This window comes from Dipteris shenzhenensis, chromosome 23 (genome assembly GCF_047967505.1).
Source record: "Dipteris shenzhenensis isolate YYH24624 ecotype China chromosome 23, Dip_SZ_1.0, whole genome shotgun sequence".
Classification (NCBI taxonomy): domain Eukaryota; kingdom Viridiplantae; phylum Streptophyta; class Polypodiopsida; order Gleicheniales; family Dipteridaceae; genus Dipteris; species Dipteris shenzhenensis.
In genome coordinates, this window is record NC_141618.1 from 19079300 (window position 1) to 19103422 (window position 24123).

Below are 24123 nucleotides of genomic sequence, written 5' to 3' on the forward strand. Positions count from 1 at the left end.
AATCTGAAGACTATGCACAAGTTCAGGCATCTCAATTTTGGTGGAGTACAATACGATCACCTTGTAGGAGAAAGTAGACAAGATGGCGATGATGTTAATACAAGGGGATCTAAAATTGGGATCGGTAGCAAGCATGGCAATGATGAACAGGTGAAAAGAGATGAGGGCGCTAGAGCAGAGGAGTAGATGAGAGCAAATGAGAAATGCAGTAAAGTAGGGAAGTGGGGAGTGTAGAGCAAAGTAGACAAATAGCATTCTTCATGGTTGGGGCTATACTCACATATTAACACTAGTATTAGATGACACGTTCAATTAATCAAAATTTAAGCTGCCAATTAATCACTCATGGGCCACCGTGATGATTGGAAAGTAACTGCATGTATGCAAGCTCAGTGGTGCCGTCCAAATAATCATGAGCCACCTTCAATTAATCAAAATTCAATCCATTGATTAATCACATGCTTGGCATCATGGGACACCATGGTGATAAAAATTAACTGCACTCAAAACCACCTCCAACTATAGAATCATGAACCACCTACAATTAATCAAAAATCAAGCCACCAATTAATCACATGCCTTGCATCATGGGGCATAGTTTTTAATATGGTAATTAAATGCATGTATGCAAGCTACCGCCCGAATTAAAGATGTTTTTTAATCAAATGCCATTGTGGTGATGATTGGTAATTAACTGTACTCGAAGGTTGGGAATGCCTGAAGAGCCTCAAGCTCCCCGTGCGGGATGGCAATCATAGATTAAAATCATGGCTTGCTTGTATTCAGGATGGTAAGGTTTTTATGGGATTTATTTCATGCCATTGTCCCCTATTTTAAATCCTAAGATTAGTATGGATCTCTTGTAACCTACGAGCACTATCCCATCTCGACACGTTTGTGTGGGATGCCTATTTATCATCATTGAAAAATGGCATAAAGGAGAATTCCTATTAGATAATTCCACAAATGTGTATGTTTTTCCTTGTTTATGGACATCATTAAATTGGGCTGAAGTTGCCGATGTTTCCTCATTCATTTGGGCTAATAGAGGTACTAGGGCACATGTCACACAAACACTATCACATGAGATCTTTCTATTCCAAAAGTTTGGGATGGCCAACAAATCCTTGTTAATGGAACTCTTAACCGAGGAGGACAAGAGATGGGTAGAGATTGAGATGGATACTGAGTGAAAGAGAAGTCCCTCAACCTTGTACATAACTCTAGTGTTTGTTTTGTCTCAGCTAGTGTGGATGGTATGCCATTGCTCATCAATTGATCATAGAGGTAAAAGTTTGAAGGAGTATTTATGATTGTCGACATTTATGCAAGAGAAATTCTCTACAGCCAACATCAAGAATGCAATGGTGGCCGTAGGAAAGTCCAATCTCTCTAATGAGGAATATTCTAAAAAGTACAACAAAGCATTGAGGGCCATGGAAACCACCTTTCAACATAGAGCTTACAAGATGCTGCACATTGCAAGTCCTTGCAAAATGGAGATGGATTCTTCTAGATGCTCTACAACTTGAGTGGAGTCCAAAGGGACTTGTTACCATAACAAAGGAAAAATTATACACATTGTGTTAGGGGCAGAGAGATGTGGATTGAAATTATGTATGCATTTGCTTAATGGTCATGGCTATATCACTTTGAAGGAAGAAGAAAATATACACATGATGCTCAATACCAAGATTAAAGATCTTCAAGCCTCGTCTTTGGGGATAACAAGAAAAAGCATACATTTTTTAAGAAGGAGACTTTTTGGGAGCACATGTTCCATTAAGGATAAGAGCTGGTGGACCGGTTGTGGTTTAAGGGTCGGCATTTCCTAGCAGGTTCAAAGTTTTTTAGAAAGATCAAAGAGCACTTCATTTGGAGTCATCCTTCCATGAAATCTGGACTAGCAGGAAGATTCAATAAAATGAGTGAAATAGTCAGAGATTGATCTATGCTCCAAGAGACTCGTTTATAGGTGTCCATCTTTCATGACCATGAATTTATCCATGCAATTTCTTCTAGAAGTAGGGGCTAACAATGATCATGGTCCTACATACATGGATTTGATCATTGATAAAGTCAAATGTCTTCTTAAGCATCCAGTGCTAGTTGTGCGCAAAGGGGAGTTACGTACCCCCCTGTTCGAGAGAGAAACATGTCTCTCAATGGAAGTGTAACATGTGTCCATGTGGTTGGACTACCATTGCATTATTTGAGTTCAAGTGCATGATCCCTAATGGAGAAGTATGTGTATGTGGCTCATGTAACATAAGATTAAATCCACCGATGTTTCATGGAACCTGAAAATTTTATATGATGTTTGTAGAATTTGAGGAAAACCATCCATTCGTCAAAGTGGAGTGCAACAAACAATAGCCACTAGAGATGGACATTCATTTTGACAGACCCCTATAGGTTTCTCTCATGAGTGCATCTCCCCAAGCACATGTCGTGCCACCCAAAGGAGTATTGTGCAAGTGCAATAATGAATCTTTTGAGCCATCATGTGATCCAAGCCTAAAAAGATCCTTGACTTCTGCAATGGTAAACAGGTCCATGTGTCTCCCACAAGATACATGAATGGTAACTTCTTGTCCCTCACATCTCAATTAGTAGACTGTTAACAACACACTTGCAGGAGGAAGGTCATGGGCTAGCTTTTGAATGTAAGAGGTTGGGTGATGCACGCTTGTTCATGGGGCTGCTGAACGATCACAACATTTTTACACGTTGGTTGATTACTTTAAATGGTGCTATTATTGTGATTCAGGATGGTTTTATTAATCACAACGTCTACCTTTGACCAAATGGTTTCTTTGAATATTCATAAACATTGGAAATGCAATCATTAACATATTTTCTAGCACTGCCAAGCTTGGCCGACAATGCAAGGCCGTGTCATGTCGTGTCATTATCTTGGCATTGATAAGGACAAGAGGTTAAGAGCCATGGACTAGGATTTGCAAGATCTACCTATCCGATTTGATCAATCCACCAAGATGCAACCCCGTAAAGTGTGGGACCATGTTCATGTAAATCTAAAATTCCAAGATGGTAAACAGAATCGCCAATAGAATTTGCATGTTTTTTGGATTTTAAACATTCAATCCCACTTATACCTTAATATTAACTTTAATTTTAAAAAACAATATTGTATCAAGTCCCTCATCATCTATGGTAGGGTTTACCAACACGTGACACGTATGAAAGTTGTTTGGCTTTCCACATGGCTCCTCTTGCAACTATAGTGCATGGAGATCATGTGCTATTAATAGTTAGTGAGGGAGTTTGGAATATATAGTTTGATCAAACCTTGCAAATTGCCTCTACGTCCTAGACCGCTAATCCCATAGACCTTGTCACTCACCCACAACGGCCCACACATTAGCTAAGCCAAACTAGGGGAGGCACCGGAGGCCACATCAAAGAGTAGCCCCTGGTAGCCCGTGCATGGCCCACACTTCAAAGGCAAAAGTAGAGTGTAGCTAGGTGACGTAGTTGTAGTGTGTGATCTTTCTTATTTTAGGGGTAGCTTTTGTATCTATGGTCTCCTTCTAGGGCTAACCCTTTAGTAAAAGATTAGAGACAACATTTCACAATTTTTACATTTGTGTAATGTTTTTGTTTGTGCATTGCCGTCTTCCTTTCAAGCACGATGGATTTTTTCTTTTGTACTTGCTTGTTCAAGTTTAGCATTCGCCATTAGATTGCAAATTCATAAGTATTGAATTATGTAATTTTGCATAGGGCAATGTATCAATGTTTTGTTTTAGTAGAAGATCAATACACTACCCACTCTACAAGCCCATTTTTTCTGTGCATTAGATAACACAAAGAATGGGCTCTCCAAAATTCTGATAGATCTAAATTAGGCTCCTTACAAATTTTATGCTACTGGAATAGCCAAAATGCTCAGTAGATCAAGCTCTGCAAAGTGGTCAAATCAACAAGCATGGTCAAATCAATGAGGAAGTGAAAATTAACATAAATATTGGCTATTTGAACGAGGTGGACCAATTTGGCAAGATTTTAGGGCGAAAATCCCCCCTAATATTTTGGTTCGATCCTAAAAGCTCATCAAAATTTTGCTTTTGACCCTAAAAGCTCACCATAGACATTTCACCAAAAAATCACCCTCTAAGTTTTGCATTGTTGTAAGGTAGCTTCTTCTAAACATTCCTTTGTTTAGATGTTTTAAATCTACTCATTTAGCTAATTAATCATAAACTTGAAGCTTTGCTTTTGCAAAGATCTTAGCACAAATTTAAAAAGAAAATTTATTGAAATTTAAGGTGTCTAAATGCATGTACATTCTAGGGGACACCATTGGGCTTGGAAAATTAGCATCAAGATATAGAGAGTAGAGAATAGATAATTAAGGGTATAGAGGGGGAAATCTCTAGTCACGGTTGGCTAAAGCATAGTGGGCTTAGTGGTAAGAGAAAAGTTGGCAAGGATGGAGTAAATTAGAGGTAGATTGCTATTGTTTTATTAATATTTTACAATTTCATGGAATACTTTGGGACTCTAATGTGGAAAACAAATTCCTCTAAACGAAAGTACTTTTGGGAAGTTGGGCAAAGTGATAAATTCTCTATCTTGCATCCCCTCAAATCATAAATCATGGATCATCAAGGAAACCTTTACATTTTTCTCAAGAACCCTATTAGTAGTTGTAAAATTATGGTAATCGGCTCTAGATTTCATGTTGATCTAGCTAAAGGATGGAGATGTAAGAGGAAGAGAATGGGGATTGAAAGTAAAAAGAAACCCTCATTAGAGGAATCCAAACTTTATCAATAGTAACAATATCACTTGGTGATTGGACTAAAGATCCATTATTTAGTAATGATGTTATGGCAATCTCAAAGTGGGTTAGAATTTTCATGTTTAACCCAAAATATGAAGAACCATTAGGTAAGAAAATGTCTTTGACTTTTATTCTATTATAGCTAAGATAATAACAATGTTGATTATTGCCAAGTGTTGTATCATTAATTATTTCACCAATTTTGTTAATCTTTATGGTAGCATGTCTCTACTATTATGAGAAGTATCATTGGATGGTCCAATGAAATAATCAAAGCTAGATGAGGTGGTACAAAGTGGCTACATTACCTAATGGGTGCTAGGAAACTTTGTAGCATATTAAATTTTCATATAAGGATGTGATAGTCATGTTTCTAGAGCACCACATAATAAACCATTGAGGAGGGTATCATGGTGTGACAAGCAAAGAGTGATGGGGTTGTATCATTTAAATGACACTACCTCTACTTAGTACGTATAGATGCAAACATGGTGAGGAGTAATGGATACATACCCCACTATATAGGAAGTGGAAATGGGAGGGAATCAAAATGTAAGGAAATGCTACAATAGGGAGAAGAGTGTTGCTTAAAAGAACTAGAACATTAGAAGATGCGTAGCATGTCTAAAGGAAATTTGTGAAAGATTGATCCAACAATGCTGAATGAACTTGAATTGTCTCAGTGATCTATAAATATGAAGAAAGTTAAAGCAAAGGGAATGCAAAGTGCAAATGCAAGAAGGAAAGGAGAAGTGTGCAAATGTGCAAAGTGTTTTTTCAAAGGGAAAGGTTTGCTACGCAAGGGAAGGTAAGAGGTGTAAGATAGAGGAAGGAAGAGGAGAATGTTGGCTATGTAAAAAAATGGATGTAGAGAAGTGTGAGGTGGGAAAAGGAGACAAGGTCTCTTAAGGGGTTGGAGGTTGCAAGGTTTGTCAAGGGTTGGTGGTGAGATGACAAAAAATTCTCAAAGGATTCACTCCGAATTTGCAACTGCCACATGAATGTCAAATGATATTAGTAAGGGGCTTTTTCTCATAGAAGGTGCCCCATTTACAAGGGGTGAAATATACGTAAGGGTTGATTTTATCCCCCTTTTATCCCTAGTTTTCAAACATGCAAAAAATAGGGTGCTCATAATATAAAAAAATCTATTAAGAGCAATATAGAATAAAGGGTGGCACAATGAAGGTGAAGGAAAGAGTGGAGCACGAGGGCGGGGGCTTAGAGAAAGCAAGTTGTGGAATTGGTGTAATTCATTTAAAATCATCAAGTCATTTGAACAATATCCTCATCTTTGTCCACTATTATAATAAAATCAACATAGATGATTAATGTCATGATCCCTATCTTGTAACAACATCCTTGATCTACCTTGTTTGAGCATGCTCTAGGTGCATGTTTCAGGCCATGCAAGGCTTTGCACAACATACATACATACTCAGGGTGACCATCATGCTCATAGCTTGATGGGTGCACCATGTATATCTCTTCTTGAACATCGCCATGTAAGAAGAAATTCGTTACATCCATATGATGCAAAGGCCATCCCTTAGATGCAATGATTGCTCTCACAAATGCCATGGGTTGAATGTTTCCTCATAGTCTATGGAATAAGTCTATGAATAACCCTTGGCAACCAATCTTACCTTGTACCTGCTCACAAACGCATCAGCATTATGCTCACTTTATACACCTACTTGCATCCTATTTCCTCCTTATCCTTAGGAAAAAACTGTCTAAGAGGGGTGACGGACTACATATACCTACCTATATTAACATCAAAATATGCTCTAATTCAAACTTTGGATAAACTTTAAGAAAAAAGAGAGTTGATTCTTAGACCGCAAACTAGCCTAGAAGTGATGTCAAATTTACCACCTAATATCAGTTCATGGATAGCACGCCTCATACAATACTCTCTCTCTCTCTCTCTCTCTCTCTCTCTCTCTCTCTCTCTCTCTCTAGTATATTGTATGAGTTAAGAAACATGTATTGTCATCAAAGTTTTCTTAAGGTAGGCTTCGTATTGATTTGATTTGTAAAAAGACACGTTGTATCTGACCTCGAGAATTCTGCAACTATGAACCAGGGGAAATTAGAAAACAAGTTGAACCGAGTTCACATGGCCTGCAGTGAAGAGGACAAGAAATAGAAATTAAGTGGCCAAGAAAAAGGGGGACCGAAATAGAAACGAGAGAGAAAGGGGGAAGACAAAGGAGCCTCAACAAATCACAAAAAAGATAGAAATATTTTAAAAATTAGTGAATTTCGATTCTACTAAAAGTCTATGCCTCAACGTTAGGCCTACCTGTGGCAGGCCAAAACTTAGAGCGAAGAAAGGACGCACATGTGCTGGGACTTGCCCATTTTTACTATGTCCAATAAAGGAAACAGGACAGGCTTCCACATCAACTTGTCCTGAGGTAGCCCCGTTTTGAACAAGCTAAAGCTTCACAGCTGCGCCACAGCCAGCTGCGACGTGCCCTTACTAAACAAGAGAAAAAAAAGAGCCAGCTGCGAGGGGAAATTAGGAAAAAAGAGGGAAGAAAGGACGCCCATGTGCTGGGACGTGCCCTTACTAACAGGACAGACCTCCGCATCAACTTGTCCTGAGGTAGCCCCGTTTTGAACAAGAAGCTAAAGCTTCACAGCTGCGCCATAGCCAGCTGCCATCTCTCAAACTCAACTGCCCCGTTTTTTACCGTGTCCAATAAAGGAAATAGGACGGGCATTCACATCAATTTGTACTGGCGGCACCCGTTTTGAAGAAGAAGCTAAAAGTTCACAGCTGCGCCATGGCCAGCAGCATTCTCAAGCTCAACTTTCTCGTCTCGTGCCTCTCTCATTTCAGACCCTCCCGACCATGTCCAACAGACGTGGAGTCTTCCGTGCTCCAGCTGCCGGCGATCAATTACAGGCCTCCTTGCTGCCTCCCGAACCTCGCCACCTCCTCCCAAGTGAGGGAGACGACTTCACAAACAAAGGATGTTCAGCTCCGCGTGGTAGAGTACAGATCAAAAGGATCGAGAACACTCCTAGTAGACAAGTTACCTTTTCCAAGCGGAGGAGCGGCTTGCTGAAGAAAGCTCACGAACTATCCGTGTTGTGCGACGCTGAAGTAGCTGTTATCGTCTTCTCGAGCACCGGAAGACTTTACGAGTATGCCAGCTCCAGGTATGTGAAAGCATCTCAGGCCACAGTCTATTGTTTGGATTAAACTCCGTGCATGGAACTGATGGAAGTCACGTTTTTTCGCCCAAAGTCTTGATTTATTTTATCTGAGGCTTTCTCTAAAGTCTTTGCAAAGATCTCGCTCGTAAATGGCTACATAGTGAAACCAATGATTGCATACTATACTAAGGGCCTTATGTCATGGAAGGGAAATACTTAAGAAATAGCAATTACACCATGGGAAATAGAAGAAAAATAGGTGGAAAATAGGGTGGGACCATGGGAAATAGCACTCCATGCTCTAGACCTCAAGGTGCTATTTCCCCCACTCTTGAGAACCATTGATGTGGCATTTCCTTTATAGCATGTCTAATTTTCCCTTGGATCATTATCATGTCATGCATCATAGGAAAAACATCCGCATTAGGCTCTTCCAAGGGAAAAGCATCCAAAATAGCCATCATTATTTTCCCCCTTTTTCCCCTCCATGACATAAGCCTGTAAGCCGCACTAGAGTAATAGAGCTGCTTGCGCACTAGAGAGCGGCGGTCTGTATTCGATTTGGCTCCCTCTATAGGCTCAAAAGGGTGGGTGAGTTTTAAAAAAAGGAGTAGATTCTTTTTTTAAAGAGCTAATTACACATTGTTTAAAGTAGCTTCTAATTTAGATATAGATAGGAACTTTGCTTTTGATAATGTTAGCCTTGCAATTTTGGATTTGGTACCCAACCATCATGTGGCTAATGGTAAAATGACAACCAATACACAAAGCTCTCAGCATGCCAAGAAAGATATGTATACTAAACCATCGCCATGGCGACACTAGGGCACATTACCCAACATGGCATTTTTCTAACAATCTATGAGCATGAATTTAGTTGTCACCATGGCACTCTTCATTCCCTTTCCCAAGTTTAACTAGACTTGTCTCACAATAATCCAAACCCAAAACAAATGCAAAAGATCCTCTATAATGTAAACAATTTGTAAACAAGGTTGACGATCTTGTTTGAAGACATTGCTTTTGATAGCAATGCAAGATCTTTCACAGTAATTACTTAAACTTAAGGAGTCCCTCGCTCATGTTATAGTCTCTTCTCCTTTAGACCCAAAAAAGCTTTGAAATTATCTAGTTGTCTCATTAGGAATGCGCTCTTGTGGACAATTGATGACTATGCTCTCATGGCTAGAAGTTTTAATGCTCACTCTACTTAACTTACACTATTCTTTTACAGTAATCCCTTCGTGATCTTGCCAAATGTTGATGGTATTTTTTCCTTTAGTTGCTTGTTACTTGATTATACGGACAAGTCACCTACTCTAAATGCCATTATTGTTATAATGGGGTGTTGGAGCTGAGTGATGAGCACCAACATCCTACAAAGGGTTACTAAAACATGTTCATAATTGCATATGGGGATGCTTAGAAATGCACACATGCTAATGAGGAGACTAAATGGAGGTCTTGTTGGCACAAAGATGCTTGCCAATCATCCTATTTTCTTCGTCAGAAAATATATAGGCTTAGACTATGCACTGCTTATGTAATGCACTCATGGGGCCATCCTTTTGGACAGATTAGCATAGTGAGCTTGCAACCTTAACCATGGTTCATATGCCCTTCTATTACTCATAATTATGCATATAGCTTAAGTAACCTAATATTATGGGTCATTTTTTATTGATTATTTTGTGTGTGTGCGTGTGCACGTGTGCAAGCATGTGTGTTGACATGTGGTTGTGTACATTCAAATGCATGGTATGTCAATGTAATAACAAGTAGAGTAAGACTTGATACTTTACAAGTGATGTCTTTGTTCAAAGATAAATTTTTAGATTTCTACAAATGGTAGACATGGAATGATAAAAATGGATTTATTTTAGACACCAAGTAGTCTAAGAACTACAAATTTAAGATTTGTTATTAGCATCCATCTAAGAAATATATAGTTAGGACTAAAGTTAGTGCTCATGAGTATAGCTAGCTCCATTAGGAGGCTAGAGGTGAGAGAGATATGTGTCATTTTAAGTGAATGTTTATAGCTAGCAAGACCCGCACTCAAGGTAATATAACAAGCCAATACAACTAATTTGATAGTAGTTCATGAGGCCATAGGCACTTCATAGATTGTGAGTTTTACAAGAAATATGGTCAAAAGCCGCTTTATCATTGTGTAGTTCAAATGTAGTCCTCACCACCTTGATACAACATAATTGTTTTTTGAATTACCTTTGGAAAAGGAATGCTCTCACTCATAAACAATGCAAAATATGTGCCTCTATGCAAGTGGTAAGATCAAATAAGATAAGGACATATACCAATTTTGGTATCACTAATAGTAACACTTGAAGAAATAGGGGCTCAAAATGTTATTAAGTTATTATGGACAATGCAAAAAATTATTGGAGGTTAGCGCTAGTCTAAAGCTCAGATACAAGCATCTCTACTTTGGCATATGCTAGTGTACATGGATTGGACCTTATGTTGGAAGATTGATATACCACACCACATGTAACTCTTTAAAAAAATTTATAGGTGATGTAAGATTAATAATAATTTCCATTAAGATACATCAAATTATCCTTAGTGTTTGTAGAAAAAAAGATAAAAAATGTTGAAAAGTCTAGCTACAATAAGGTTTTTTCATGTTTGTTTGCTGGTGTAAATTGCACCATGTGCATGTGTAGATAGCACGTAAAACCACAATTGTAAAATGGAAAAGCTTTGAATTGGAAAGAGCAGGTGTAAATAGTATAGTAAGTCTCAACTTATAGTTAGTAAGTCTCAACTTATAGTTGAGTATAAAAGCTTGTAATGCTTTTCTTTTTTATAGGAAGAATGCTTATGTTGTAAGGTTTCTTGTGTGCTTCTTTGTCCTCTATCCTCTATGCAACTTTTCCCATCCACATAACATGATATCAGAGCCATAATGCTTTGTCTATTTGTCATGTGCCATAAAGCATTTCTTTGGTCATAGTATCTCTAATATCTTGGAACTTATGTTGTCATAGATGATTTTGAGGGGGGGGGGTTTGTCCAAACCATATGTATACAAGTGTATCTCAGTAAGCTATTTCTAACATTAAAGCGAAGTACATGTAGTACCTTTTAGTTTAGGTAGCTCAAAAAACGGATCTCTCAATAAAAGTTGTAAAAATACCCCTCATTTTATTCTCTTGAGGGCGTCGGTGATGAAAAATATGTCACCCTAAAATGTGCACTCAATAAAAGTTGGTTTAATATACACCACTTTTGGAAAGAGAAAGAAGGCCCCATATTTTATAGGATGACTATTTTTGCATCATAGGAGGTGGGTTAAAGAAGATAAACAATGTGGCAAAAAGTTCTTGATATAGGAGAGGGGGATAATACCATCAAAATCCATATGCTAGATGCATAGTCAAAGAGCAAAGAGATTTTTAAAACCATAATTGACCTAGAGAGGATCTAATTATCCATGTTAGCATAGTCAAGGGACACATAAGATTGCGCAAGACCCTAGCCAATTTTGACTTAATATGAAGTACATATCTCCCCCAACTTGTGATAGTATTAGTTATCCCTTGTCCAAGAATAATGAGTTATTTCCATCCCTAAGTTAATTGTGCATTGCCCCTTTTCAAAAGTGAATTGTATGTTATTCCCCCTTTCTCCATAATTGAGATAAAATTCTCCATAATTGAAATAAAATTTAAAAGAAGAAACTAAATTTTCTTTTAAGTGATTTTTTGTACGTTCACAAGTTTCAACCTTAATGTACTCAAGTTTGAGGTTACACTTATGAGTTTAACTCCCAAATTTTTATAATCTCATACATCTATTGTTCTTTGTTGTGAAACAAACTTGTGGCTACATTATACTTCATCTCCACCAAAAGTATGTTATTTCTCAAAGCATCAACACCCACTAATGGCTTCAATAGCCTTTTAGATCCTAGTTCAAGATATCTATATATTTATCTACCATTCAAATATAATTTGAGAATCTTGCCTTTTGAATCCCATTCTAGGCTTTGGAGTTTGCAATTGCTCTAAACAATGAATTACCCATTTTTACTTTGTCTTTGCTCTAATGACCAAATATGAATCTTTCATTTGCATCTTCCTCCTCCTTTGGGGACTTACATGTGAGGTAGTGATCTCCAATAATGGATTTTAAAGGATAAATCATGACTCACACATCCTATCAAAAGAGGCTAATCCATGGTAATGTTTGGGGAGAAGAACCACAAATGAGGATGGGTAGAGGTTTATAAGGCCTCACATAGATAATGGACTTGTAGGAATCTAGCTAAGCAATGTAATGTAGTTGCAAGATGAGGTCCAAAACCAAGGTAAAGCTCTTCATGGCATAAGGTAGCCACGAGCAAGTCAAAGGTATTAAACTAACCTTAGTGTGTGCATCTAGTTCGATCTAGTACAACTTTGGGATTTTCAAAGTTGAGTGAGCACACAATATCAATCAAATCTCTCTAAGGAGGTATGCAAGATCTATGCTGACACCCCTTCGTGGGCATAGCCAAAGTGCTATTGTAATGAATCTCTTGATGGCTATGTGTATTCAATAACTCCTTGATAATATTTGTAATCAAGGAACAAATTGGTGTAATATTCTATGAATGAATTCAACATTTGTGTATTGGTGTGCATCATTTTGTAATGAGCTTGGTATTTTATCATATGGTTGCCCGTTGAATCTAGGAGCAAAGAGAGGGCGTGACCCCAAAAATTAAAAGTGGCTTTGATGTGATTTATTTGAGGTTATTGAGTGGGGGCTCATTTCTAAGATAGCCTTCTATGAACGAGACACGTGATGAATTAGTTTCCTACCATGGTATAAAAGACTTGGATGTTTTTAAAAGTTTCTCAGGCATAGTATCATATCTATAATTATTTTTCCAACATGGTATCAAAGCCTCATTCTTGAAACCTCCTATACTCTACATCAACATCAAATGGAGGAGTCTCCCAAATTAAGGAAGCTTAGTGATTCGGGTAAGCATTGTATCCACACCAAGGTAGAATATTCACCTCAAGATGGCTAGATGATTGTTGATCCCCAAATTTAGGGAGTTCAAAAGTTTAATGAGTCCAAATATCCTCTTTGGAAAATGAATGTTGGGAGTCAATTGCTTGTCAAAGAAGTCTCACAAATCATCAATGTAGCTGAGATGGAGCGATAACCATTGTACCACCACGATAGCATATCTAGCTATAATGAAATATTAGTTAGTATAGTGTAGAGGCTTGGTGATCATTATGAACACTACTATGAATGTTATTGTTTCTCACATTCAATTGGGAAAAATTTTAGCCCATGGAAGGCGCTGAAGATGACCAAACAAGCTTGATTTCTTTACAAGATGAATATGGAAGAGGGAGATTCGATGCTATACTATAACACAAAGGTGAAAGAAGTAAGAGATGTGATATAGCACTACGTCACAAGGTGAAGTTGACTAAACAAGCATGAATACTTGACCTTGAGACTAATTTTTACAAGATAAGGATGGAGGAGGGAGATTCGATGCAACAATATATCACAAACGTGAAAGTAGTCAGAGATTTGATATAGCACTACAAAACGCAAGGTGAAAGTATTTAGAGATCAACTTGTGATAGTTCGTTAGAAAGTGGAGTCATCCTTGATAGCTAGATTATTGGTGGGCATGCTTCCCCAAAGATACCAATGGTTCATGATCATAATGGTTACAAGACAAATGACAGCACCAGGTACTCTTGAAGAACTCTATTATCTTCCCTAGCTTTATCTTAACAAGATCATTTAGAATAGATCAAACTTTTAGGAACTTTCTACTACAATAGGATGAGTGGGATGAAAAAACATAATTTGTGTTTAATCTTATCAACAACTTTAATGTCAAATATGTGATTATAATAATCTTATCAACTTCAATTGGTGTTTACTCTAGAGAATCAATTCAATGCAAAGAGCATGTCATGAATCATCATATTTAAGAATCGATTGAAGAAGGCAACCAAATTGTAACAAAGGTAGGTCTTGATTACCTAGTCAAACTAAAGGACATAAAAAATAAATTGGCTCCTACTGGTTTAGAGATCAAGATTGAAAGGTTAGTCTACATTTTAGTCAATGGTCTTGGTAAAGACCATGACCCATTTTCAATATAGCAATGGTATCCAAATATGCACCACCATTCTTTGAAATTATGTCATATGTGCTTATGGGAGAACACTTAAGATGAGGTGCAAACACTGATACTAAAGTCATGAACAAGCACTCTCCTCTAAAGGAAGAGTGTTTCCTAAAGGAAAACATAAAATTTTAGCAAATTCAACAATCAAAGTCAAAGAAAAATATTCTAATAGACATTCTACTAATTACCCAACTTCATGATCTTCACTAGGTCATCGAAGGTCCTTCCAGTCAAAGGTTGACATGGAATCACAAAGGCATGGAAAATATGGAAGAGGACATAATCAAAACAATACTCTTAGAAGATATGCAATTATTATTACTATGGAATCCCATTCTTCACTAGACCAAAATCATCAATATCAAGGTCCTTCCACCCAAAGATTGACATGGAATCCCAAAGGCAAAAGAGGAGGTAGTCACAAAAATACTCTTAGAAGATATGCAATTATTGTTACTATGGAATCCAAAGCCATTGGAAGCCTCAATGCAGGAAGACACAATGGGATATTGCCAATGGTCAATATAATAGAGTTGGTAATCAGAATCAAATCAATAAACATAGATCATAGTCTGCACATTATGCTAAATGAACAATATAAAGATAATTCAACTCCAACACAAAGTCATCATTTCTCAATATGATACTACAAGAACATGAACTAATAAAATCACCAAGTTGAAAATACTTGGTCGTTTTGATTCAGGTGCAGCAGCCACATGGCTCCTAAAAATGGTTGGGTTTTAGGAATATGTTAAGCAAAAAATGTCAAAGAGAATGTGATTATGACTAATGCCAAAGAGAATGTGATATCCAGTTATTGTAAAAACCGATTGGAAGCCTAAATGTAGGAAGAAGTAATGGGATATAGATAATGGTCAATACAATAAAGTTGGTAATTAGAGTCAAGGCAATACACATAGATAGCTTGCACATTATGCTAATGAATAATATCAAGATAATTTAAGTCCAACACAAAGTTCTCACTTCTCAGTGTGAATATTACAAGAACATGAACTAAGAGATCATCAAGTTGAAAATGCATTCAGGTGGAAGCAACCACATGGCTCCTAAAAAGGAATGGGTTTTAGAAATCTGTCAAGCAAAAAATGCCACAACGGGAATGCGATTATGATTAATAGAATACATTATAAAATTAAAAGGATGTTTAACATAAAATGTCAAAAGGCAATGTGATTATGGGTGACAACATACCTCATAAAGTTAAAGGAATTCATCACGAATAACTGCATAGTGATATAGGTATTGCAAAAGGCATAGGATGTTCTTTCTATGTTCATTAATATACCACTGCATAGTGATAAAGTGATACAGGTATTGCAAAAAGTATTGGAGGTACTTTCTATGTTCACTAACATGATGTTTTATGTTAAACCACAACATCCTTAGTTTATTGGATACATGTGCTCATTGGTTATTCTACATAATACTTGTTGCTTACTATTTAATGATCATCCTATTTTTCCCAATGCACTACTAAACACTGATATTTCATTCGTATTCTACATTCTTGTTTCCCAAGCCTTATTATAGAGACAACTCCTCTCTCTCTCTCTCTCTCTCTCTCTCTCTCTGTCTCAACAACACAACCCTTCACCCCTCCATACCTTGTTGAATAAGAATTTAGCAACCTAGCTATTCACAACTCAAACACATGTCTCATCTCCCTTGACTTTATCATTTTGCTTTTTCCTTCATGTGTGACTATAGACTCTATCTTTCTCTATTTGTCTCTTTTTGTGAATCCAAAGATCGAGTCTTTGACATGCATGTGAAGTCATATATACAGTTGTGATCCCCCTTCTTTAACTCCCCCAAAATTATCTTTTGTATTCCTTTGAGCTCTCTAGTACCTCCCTTCTTCCATTCCCTCCATCATATCAATAGACACATGGCTCATTTTGGCCTGTACCTCACATCAATATTGAAGAGTATGCCTATGTCTCTTACCCCCTCCTATACAATATATAAAATGGCATATGTAATTTCCCTTTCCTTCAAAACTTGCAAGACCACATGTCCTACCCCCCCCTCGCCCCCCCCCCTCTCTCTCTCTCTCTCTCTCTCTCTCTACAGAGATACACACATGTTTCTTACCCCTTGTCTCTTTTTGTGGATAGTAACTAGCACATTCCTCTACATATAAAATTGCATAGGTCATCTCCCTTTCCTTCAAGCCTTGCATGAACACATGTACACCCCCCCCCTCTCCTTTCACTCTCTCTCTCTCCCCCCCTATGCATTGAAAAACACACTTAGGAAAAGGAAAAAAAGAATGCACGCACTCATACGCAATCAACTAATTAGCTTGGAAGTGACTTGCTCCTGATATGAGACTCAAGCGAACAATTTAAGGTATTTCGAAGAATAAAGATCCATTTGTAGAGTTAACCAACAAAGATTAACATAAGCAAGGTGCTTAACATACTTTGCTAGGGTCAATATCATAAGATGTTGTTAATATGATATATATTTCTGAGTGATTGGAAAAATATGCTTTTACTAACTATTAAGAAGAGTCATGAAATAGTAGGGAATCTAAAAACCAACTCAAAATACTTGAGAGGCAAATATTATATGACCTAAAGTATCCACAAACCTAATCTAGGTAAAAAAGAGTTTGACAACTTTTGAGTAAAATATGACAAAGATAGAATGATGTCAGACTACAAAGAAACACATTTCCATATCTAATGGGAGTGTGCCTCAATAGCTTTTTCATATATCTTTATATATGGTAGGCATCCTTAAGGGATGTTTTGGTTTTTAAAGCTCTCATTGAGACATGTGTACTATTGTAGGCTCTTGATGAATTCAAGATCAGAGGCTGAAAATTATACACGTGACTCAAGGAAAGCATTCTGGGAAAAGCATTGCTTTGAGATGTGCGAAGAGGAGAGCTTTTAACTTTGTTTTACAGAAAAGAGAGGAAGATTCCATAGACCTTTGTGTAGGGCCGAGAAGAAAGTGGGGAAAAGATTAAGAAAACAAAAGAGAAGACGCATTTTATGCTAGTGGGAAGTAAAGCTATGGAATACTAATTTCCCGTTTTGAATAATAATTTCCTCACACGCCAACCTTTGTACCCCGTTTTGAACAAGGTAGTAAACTATACAGTGCGCCATAGCCGGCCTTCTCAACCTCAACCTCGGACCGTAGCCTCCTCACTCTCCTCAGCCATGCCCAACAGAATTGAAGTCTTCCAATCTTCTGCCCGCTTACCACAGCGCTCCCGACTGCCTCCCCACCCTCCCCACCTCACCCCACATGAGAAAGACGACTTCACAAACAGTGGACCTTCTGCTGCTCGTGGCAAAGTAGTGATCAAACGGATCGAGAACATTCCCAGTAGACAAGTTACCTTTTCCAAGCGTAGAAACGGCTTGCTGAAGAAAGGTTACGAGCTGTCCGTGTTGTGCGACGCTGAAGTAGCTGTGATCGTCTTCTCGAGCACTGGAAGACTCTACAAGTTTGCCAGCTCCAGGTATGACAAAACATCTCGAGAAGTAAAACGTTCACAACATTTTTGATAGGCACGACCTCTGGTAAATGGCTATAGTGAAAACCAATTCGAGCTTCGACAAAATCTAATGCTCGGTGCCAAAAAGAATTCCCTTTAGTAAATTGAGGCAATAGAGAAAATTTTAAAAATTAGACATACTTCTTCCCAAATGTAGAATTAAAGTGAAACTTAATAAATTTCAAGAGTGAAATGTAGAAAATCAGTCTTACTTCTTGGGAAATATAGAAGAGTGAAATGTAATAAATTTCGTTTCCAAGAGCTTACCATAGAGTACTTTGTTTCTAGTTTCTAGTTTTCCCCTTAAGAGGTTTGTTTTTTATATTGTTAAGGCAAGTATATAAGCAAGTTGAATTTTTGGGCATTTGAGGGAGTCTCTTTTTCTCTAGTCTCCCCCCCCTTGCCACCACTCTTTTTTTGAGAATCTCCAATACGTGATACAACCACTTGGATCTCATGAGGAATGGTTAATCGACAACTAGGACTCAAAGCTCTTAACAAGCCCTTAAATAAGATTTGATACTTCCCTTACCATCTGTCACTGTATCATACTCTAGCATCAAGCTTGAATCTTGGATGAGCATATCACCCAACATTACATATTTCCAATTGTCTGTGAGCATGAACTCACTTGTCAACTTGGAATGACTTATTCAGTTCTTGCACTTTGATCACACTGGTCTCACAATTATACAAGCTTGAAATAAAATGCATGACATTGTCTCTACCAGGAACACAAATTATTCCTAGTTGGTAGGGGACTTGTGCATTGCTACAGCACAACATGATTGTACCTTGTAGAAAGTGAAGTTTCATGGCAAGTGGTGAAGATGTACAAAATGAAGGCATAGTCTTAGATTATTGTTTACATGGCAGAGGATAGCATCACTATTAGCTTGTTAGCTAGTCGTCAAGGCTCTTGAATGTAGTACAGAATTAGCCTTGGGCTCAATCCTTGAAGGCACACATGATGATTTAAATTTTGGTGGGCACCGCACATCCACATGGTAGGCGTGCATGTTTGTCTTTTTTGCTTTGGTACCTTTGCATGGCTAAATTGCCACATGGCAGCCATGTCTCAATTTGCTTCTCCTCCCACTTGCCAAGGAACACTAACAAGTATGTAAGATAGCAACAAAAGGAGTTTTATTTTCATATGGAGTCTCAGAATATATACATAGTTTAGGGGTATAAGGGATATATAAATTCCCCTTTAGCGATCACACGTGATGTGGGGTTTTACATAGTGAACACGGTTTTTAAAAAAACCTCATTTTTGGGAGCAACTATTCAAAATTTTCTAGAATGTAAGATCTTCCAACATGTAAGGTCTACTAGAATTCTAGATCATGTGATGACATTTTCTCTTTCAAACCCAAAGAGGGTTTGACGCCTTCCATATCTTTCATTTAGCTAGTGCTAATGTTCATCTCATCAGAAATTCATAAATGTAGGCTTCCTTGGCCTTGTTAATAGGGCCTTGTCCAACTTCTAGCAAGTTTGCCACCAAAAAGAGCATGCAATGTCTCCAAGGTGATAGCATAGTGGATAAGAACGTAGCCTCCCATTAGGGAGATCTTGGGTTAGATTACTCCTAGAGACATAGCTCTCCCCTTCGTGGCGGCCAAATGTAAGTATGCTTGTGCATGTGAGCATGGCAGTTGCCATCTCGCATGCATTAGACACCATCATTGTTTTGACTAGGTGCTTACACTCCTCTTTGACGATCTTGCAGGCAGTGACAACAATGTACAATCTTGATCCTCAAGCTCAGTCGACTCTAGACCAAGGATGTTCGCTTTTGTGGACGTTAATGATTGCGATGTTCGCGCATGGTTCTAACCACACTGTGCAGGGTGTTGATTCCAATTGAAGAGAGACTCATTTGTCACTGCCTACAAAAATGGCCAATTTTTGGAAGGCTGGTATCTCCTTGTCATACTTGGGTGTGTGCATGCCTAGGCAAGATGAAGCATTCCTTGCCCGATGGAAAAAAGAAAAAGAGAGAGGATGCAACTATGTTAGTTTGCACACGATCACCTAATAAAGTCAACAACCTCAAAACCAACTCATATCTTGCATGTGCATGAAGTCTAAACCTTGCTATCAACACCTTTGAATCCAACCACTGGGTTCCACTAGCCACGAGTAGCATAGGGACTATAATTCTTAAGGTACATGGGTGTCCTCAAGTTCAACTGAGTCACATACTAGACCTTGTCATTGGTTACTTTCCTCCACTAGATCTTCCTTTTTTAACTCGTGTTACCGTTTACCCATTTATGACTTTCTAAAATAATTCCAAGCCCCTAGTAGGTCAAAATGCAATGTTAGAACATATTATAGATATGGTAAAGTGGCAAAGTAGCTTGGCTTGTCAATTCAAATACTTTTGTTTGCCTGCGCCTCTCCCCTCACTCTCCTCTAAACACCATCTCTCACTCTCCTCTAAACACCATCTCATCATGACTATCAAAATGCATTTGAGAAACATAATCTAGACCCATGTATTGATAATTATAATTTGTATGCAAGTATCATTCTCATCTTTGGAAGGCCAATACCCCTAGGGATTTTTTGGAGTCTCAACCTCAACTAGTGTATCACATGTATTTTCCTCGTACTAGTCTCCTTTCCCTAATTAAATTATCTTCTTTTTATGCTTCTCTCACTGGGGATTTACTATAGCTAGCCAAATGCTAGAAATATAAATTATGGAAGTTGCTGATATGCATACGTATATAGTACTCCTTTCATCCGAATCTCTTATTTTATACCCTTATATTTGTCACTCCTATGGTTGGGATGGAAAACCAAAGAATTCACCACCTCTCCCTTCTCAACCCATTGGATTAGTTTCCTAGCCTATTCATAGGCAAAAAAAATATTCGAATCTAAACATGGGGGGGTGCATGGGGCCTAGCAAACCATCATATAGCTTCCATGGGGCCTCATTCTAGCTTTTGTTCATCTAGTTGAGAAAAAAGAATAATATCCTTCACAAACCACCTCAACAACAACTGCCAGCTAAAGGGAATAATAAAACCACATGCTATCCACCTAGGGTATCCTTTTTGTACTTGCCTCTAGAGTTAGCATCAAAACCAAAAATGGGGGGAAGATTGGTTTCTCCTTCAAGAGCACATTGGTGACTTTGAAAAGGACATCCATGGACCTCCTTCATCTATTGAGTGAAAGTGTGAATTTAGATATGACTGTATGTTTTAAAGTCAATGAGAGTCTTACCCTCACACATGCCTTTAAGCCACCATCAGTTTAGGCATAGTTCCAATTAAACGTGTCGATGTGGATGTCTCATATATTCCATGTGTAGAGTACCAAACCACCACATAAAATTGGATACAAACCACAATTTAAAATTGGATCGCTGCATTATTCTTGTAATGAAAAAATCCATTCCTCAATTTCACATGGAATCTATATCATTATATTTCATCTCTATTTCATGACATTCTAGATAGTCTTTGACCATCTCACCTTTAAAATGCATATACATCCATTGTTTTTGGGCTAGAACTACTACCCCTCCCAACCCTCTCCTAGGATTTTGCTTGATACACACACTCATACAAGGGGAATGTAGATTCAAACAAAAAAGGATACAACTTTATCTATTAAACGCACACCATGTCTAGCCACTATAAAGTGTTGACAAATAATGAAGATGTATCTTGCTTCTCAAAGCCATAGATTCCAAGAGATACCAAACGTCCTATGAGCCTTCTTTGTTCATGTGCATGACCTCTCTTCATATCACTTGTTTTCTCCTTGTTAATCTTTTTCACTAAAATGTTACTTGAGATGAAGATTCCCCCTGTCTTATACATTTTCCTAGGAAGTGTTGTTAGTTCACTTCACATTAGTTGTAATGGCTTGTGTACCACATTTTGAACTAAGGGACACTTTTCTCAGCTTCACATCTCTTCCCATTTGGATTAAATTCAATAATGACCTATTATGTTTATCAACAGCAACAATGATTTCTTCTTTAACCAAATGAAAATTTTGGTGAGGTACAAAGGAGCTCTCTTTCCACATGGTTGAATTTCTAGAAAGTGTTTCCCATACTCCTTCAAGTGGATCAACATCAAGGATGACTTATTCTTTCAGCAACAAAATGAAAAGATTGGATGAGTATGAAGGGGCTTGAAGTGCTTGAATTTCTAGAAATCTTGTTCCATTCCCTTAAAGTGGATTGGAACCCTTTGGTGCATCCCAATCATTTATATTTTTATATTTTCCTAGTGCAAACCATCAATCACAATGTCACATGTCCTAGTGCAGGTATGATCTTAACGGTGATACCAAAATAAGAGAAAAACCAAGCAAAGATGAAGTCACATACCACCTCACAATTATCCACCAGAATAGCCATGATTTCTATCCAATTTATCTCATATTGGATACAAATATTTCTTCTCTTGAGTGGAAATTGGAAGAGGCTCAACGGAGTCCACGTCCCACTTTTGTAATGAGTGGATGGAAATGACAAAATGAAGCCACCTAGGCTAGAAAGAAACAAAGTTTATTAAAGTCTTCAAAAGACCGATGGGTCTATGAGACTGTGAAAAACTTGGTGCAAATGAGCTGTGGTGGTGGAGCTACTAAATGAGCATCCACACCAATGCAAATGCGAAAAATGCAGAATGTCAGTACTAAATCCTAAGTACAACATTGTCATGTCGGTAGTCGATCATCATCATCATCATCATCATCATCACCAACACGACATCAGGGTGGATGAGGCAATCGGGGAATGAAATCAGCGATAGAGTGCTGTTGGCCACTCAAAGATGCAGCCTTGGCATGTCTCTTGGTCATAGCTCTACATCGAACCAGGGCTATTGTGACCCCCATCGGGCGGGACCCGACTCTAAATAGGGAGGGGATGCCCCCAAGTGTGATCTGTGTGTCAACCCTTTGTGTGAGCTGTCAGGTCATAGGCTCCGGGTCACGATCATGTCGAGGCCTCATCCCATGGGTGTCCATGTGATCTCGCTGGAAAAACTCCGTGATAGAGCTTTGAGAGGGATCAGCCAAGGAAAAAATATGCTCCTATCTCCGTGCTTGAAGTATCCTCTCATAGTGTCTGAGTGCCTCATGAATGAAACCTGCCAAACATTGTTGGTTTGGGTAGGAGATTAATCGGGCCAAAATCCCATCGTTGTCTTTGAAGTGGTAGTAGAAACCTTAGCGGATCTCATAGTAAACAGGACACTTGCAGATGAAGTGCTCCTCCGTCTCAATCACCTGCATATTACACGAAGTGCATATGCGCCTCTCTGGGTAGTTGCTCTGCTCTATCACTCTTGATATGAAGTCTATGTGAAGAGACCCAAAACTGCACAAGAGAGATCATCAGTGAGTGGGATAAGTAAATCTGTGTGTACCGTGGTGGGTCAATGATACCCTCCGCTGTGATATGTAAGAAGTGATCTCTGTAGAAGCCCAGCTTCACTGCTGGAAGATCACTCGGGCCCAGCCAGGTCTGGAATGTGTGTAGCTGTAGTAGATCCTCATGAATAACTTGGTTGACCTCGTGTGATAGGAGGGGAGAAAATGGAGCATCCATGTTGTACTAGAAGGAAGGTAGTATGTCCATGTGGAGCCCCAGTCCCTCGAACCATCTCTCTGTGCATGCATATCAGAACCTTTGGTCCCCTCCTATTGCAAGTGCCATAGAAGAGGACAGTGCTAGCCATGGTAGCCTGCTACACCCAGAGGTGTAATTTCCATACTCCTTGACTCAGAACAAATACATGATGACTTAAAATGCAGCATCTAGTTGTAATGGGGGTGACCCAAATTGCACTCGAATGATCTGGTGAGGAACGGATGGCTTACCACGGATCATCCGTGATAACATATGAGAACCTGCGGCCAGTCCACCTTGGCCCACTATGTATCTGACAAGTTTGGCCCCCAGCATGGATTGCCATACATCCCCACTAGACAGACCAAAGAGTCAAAGAGCAACCCTTTGGTCCGTGGATCCTGAGAGTGAGAGCGGAAGCACTGCCTCTCTAGTTGGGGCAATGAAGCATATCCTCTGCTCAAGTGTGCCTGCTTTGCGGGTCTCATAGTGATGATGGATCCGAAAAAGACAACCCCAAGATAAGGGATCTTCTTAAGTCTCACAATGTGTGTTTTTGGTGTAGGATTTGGCATTTTTACTCGAGCATGTTATCTCGAAACATAGGATGAGAACCACGAATCAAAGATAGAAGCCATAAAACAATATGCAAAATTAAGGACCTAACCTAGCTATGCTCATCCATATGTTTCATTGTTGTTTTATCAAAGATTTTTCTAGAATTATAACAATGCTTTATGAGCTCACCAAAAAGGAGGTAAAGTAGAAGTGGAATGGAGACTTGTCTACAGCATTTCAAGCCCACAAAA

The 24123-nt window shown here is 38.5% G+C and overlaps 1 protein-coding gene across 9 annotated transcripts in view; it reads left to right on the top strand.

The window, feature by feature from the left end:
- Positions 1–7658: 7658 nt before the first annotated feature.
- Positions 7659–24123, top strand: part of LOC147887083 (agamous-like MADS-box protein AGL11) — a 76750-nt gene continuing 60285 nt past the window's right edge. For 7 of the 9 annotated variants that reach the window (XR_015543213.1, XM_087394379.1, XM_087394376.1 and 4 more), the window contains exon 1: positions 7659–7984. Coding sequence is in view for 8 of the 9 variants with exons in the window: in XM_087394379.1 (XP_087250505.1) it covers positions 7674–7984 (311 nt within the window). In the remaining variant the exon portion in view is untranslated. Of the gene's footprint in view, positions 7985–17209; positions 17665–24123 lie in introns of those variants that run through there. The other 2 variants (XM_087394380.1, XM_087394377.1) reach the window with 1 other exon arrangement.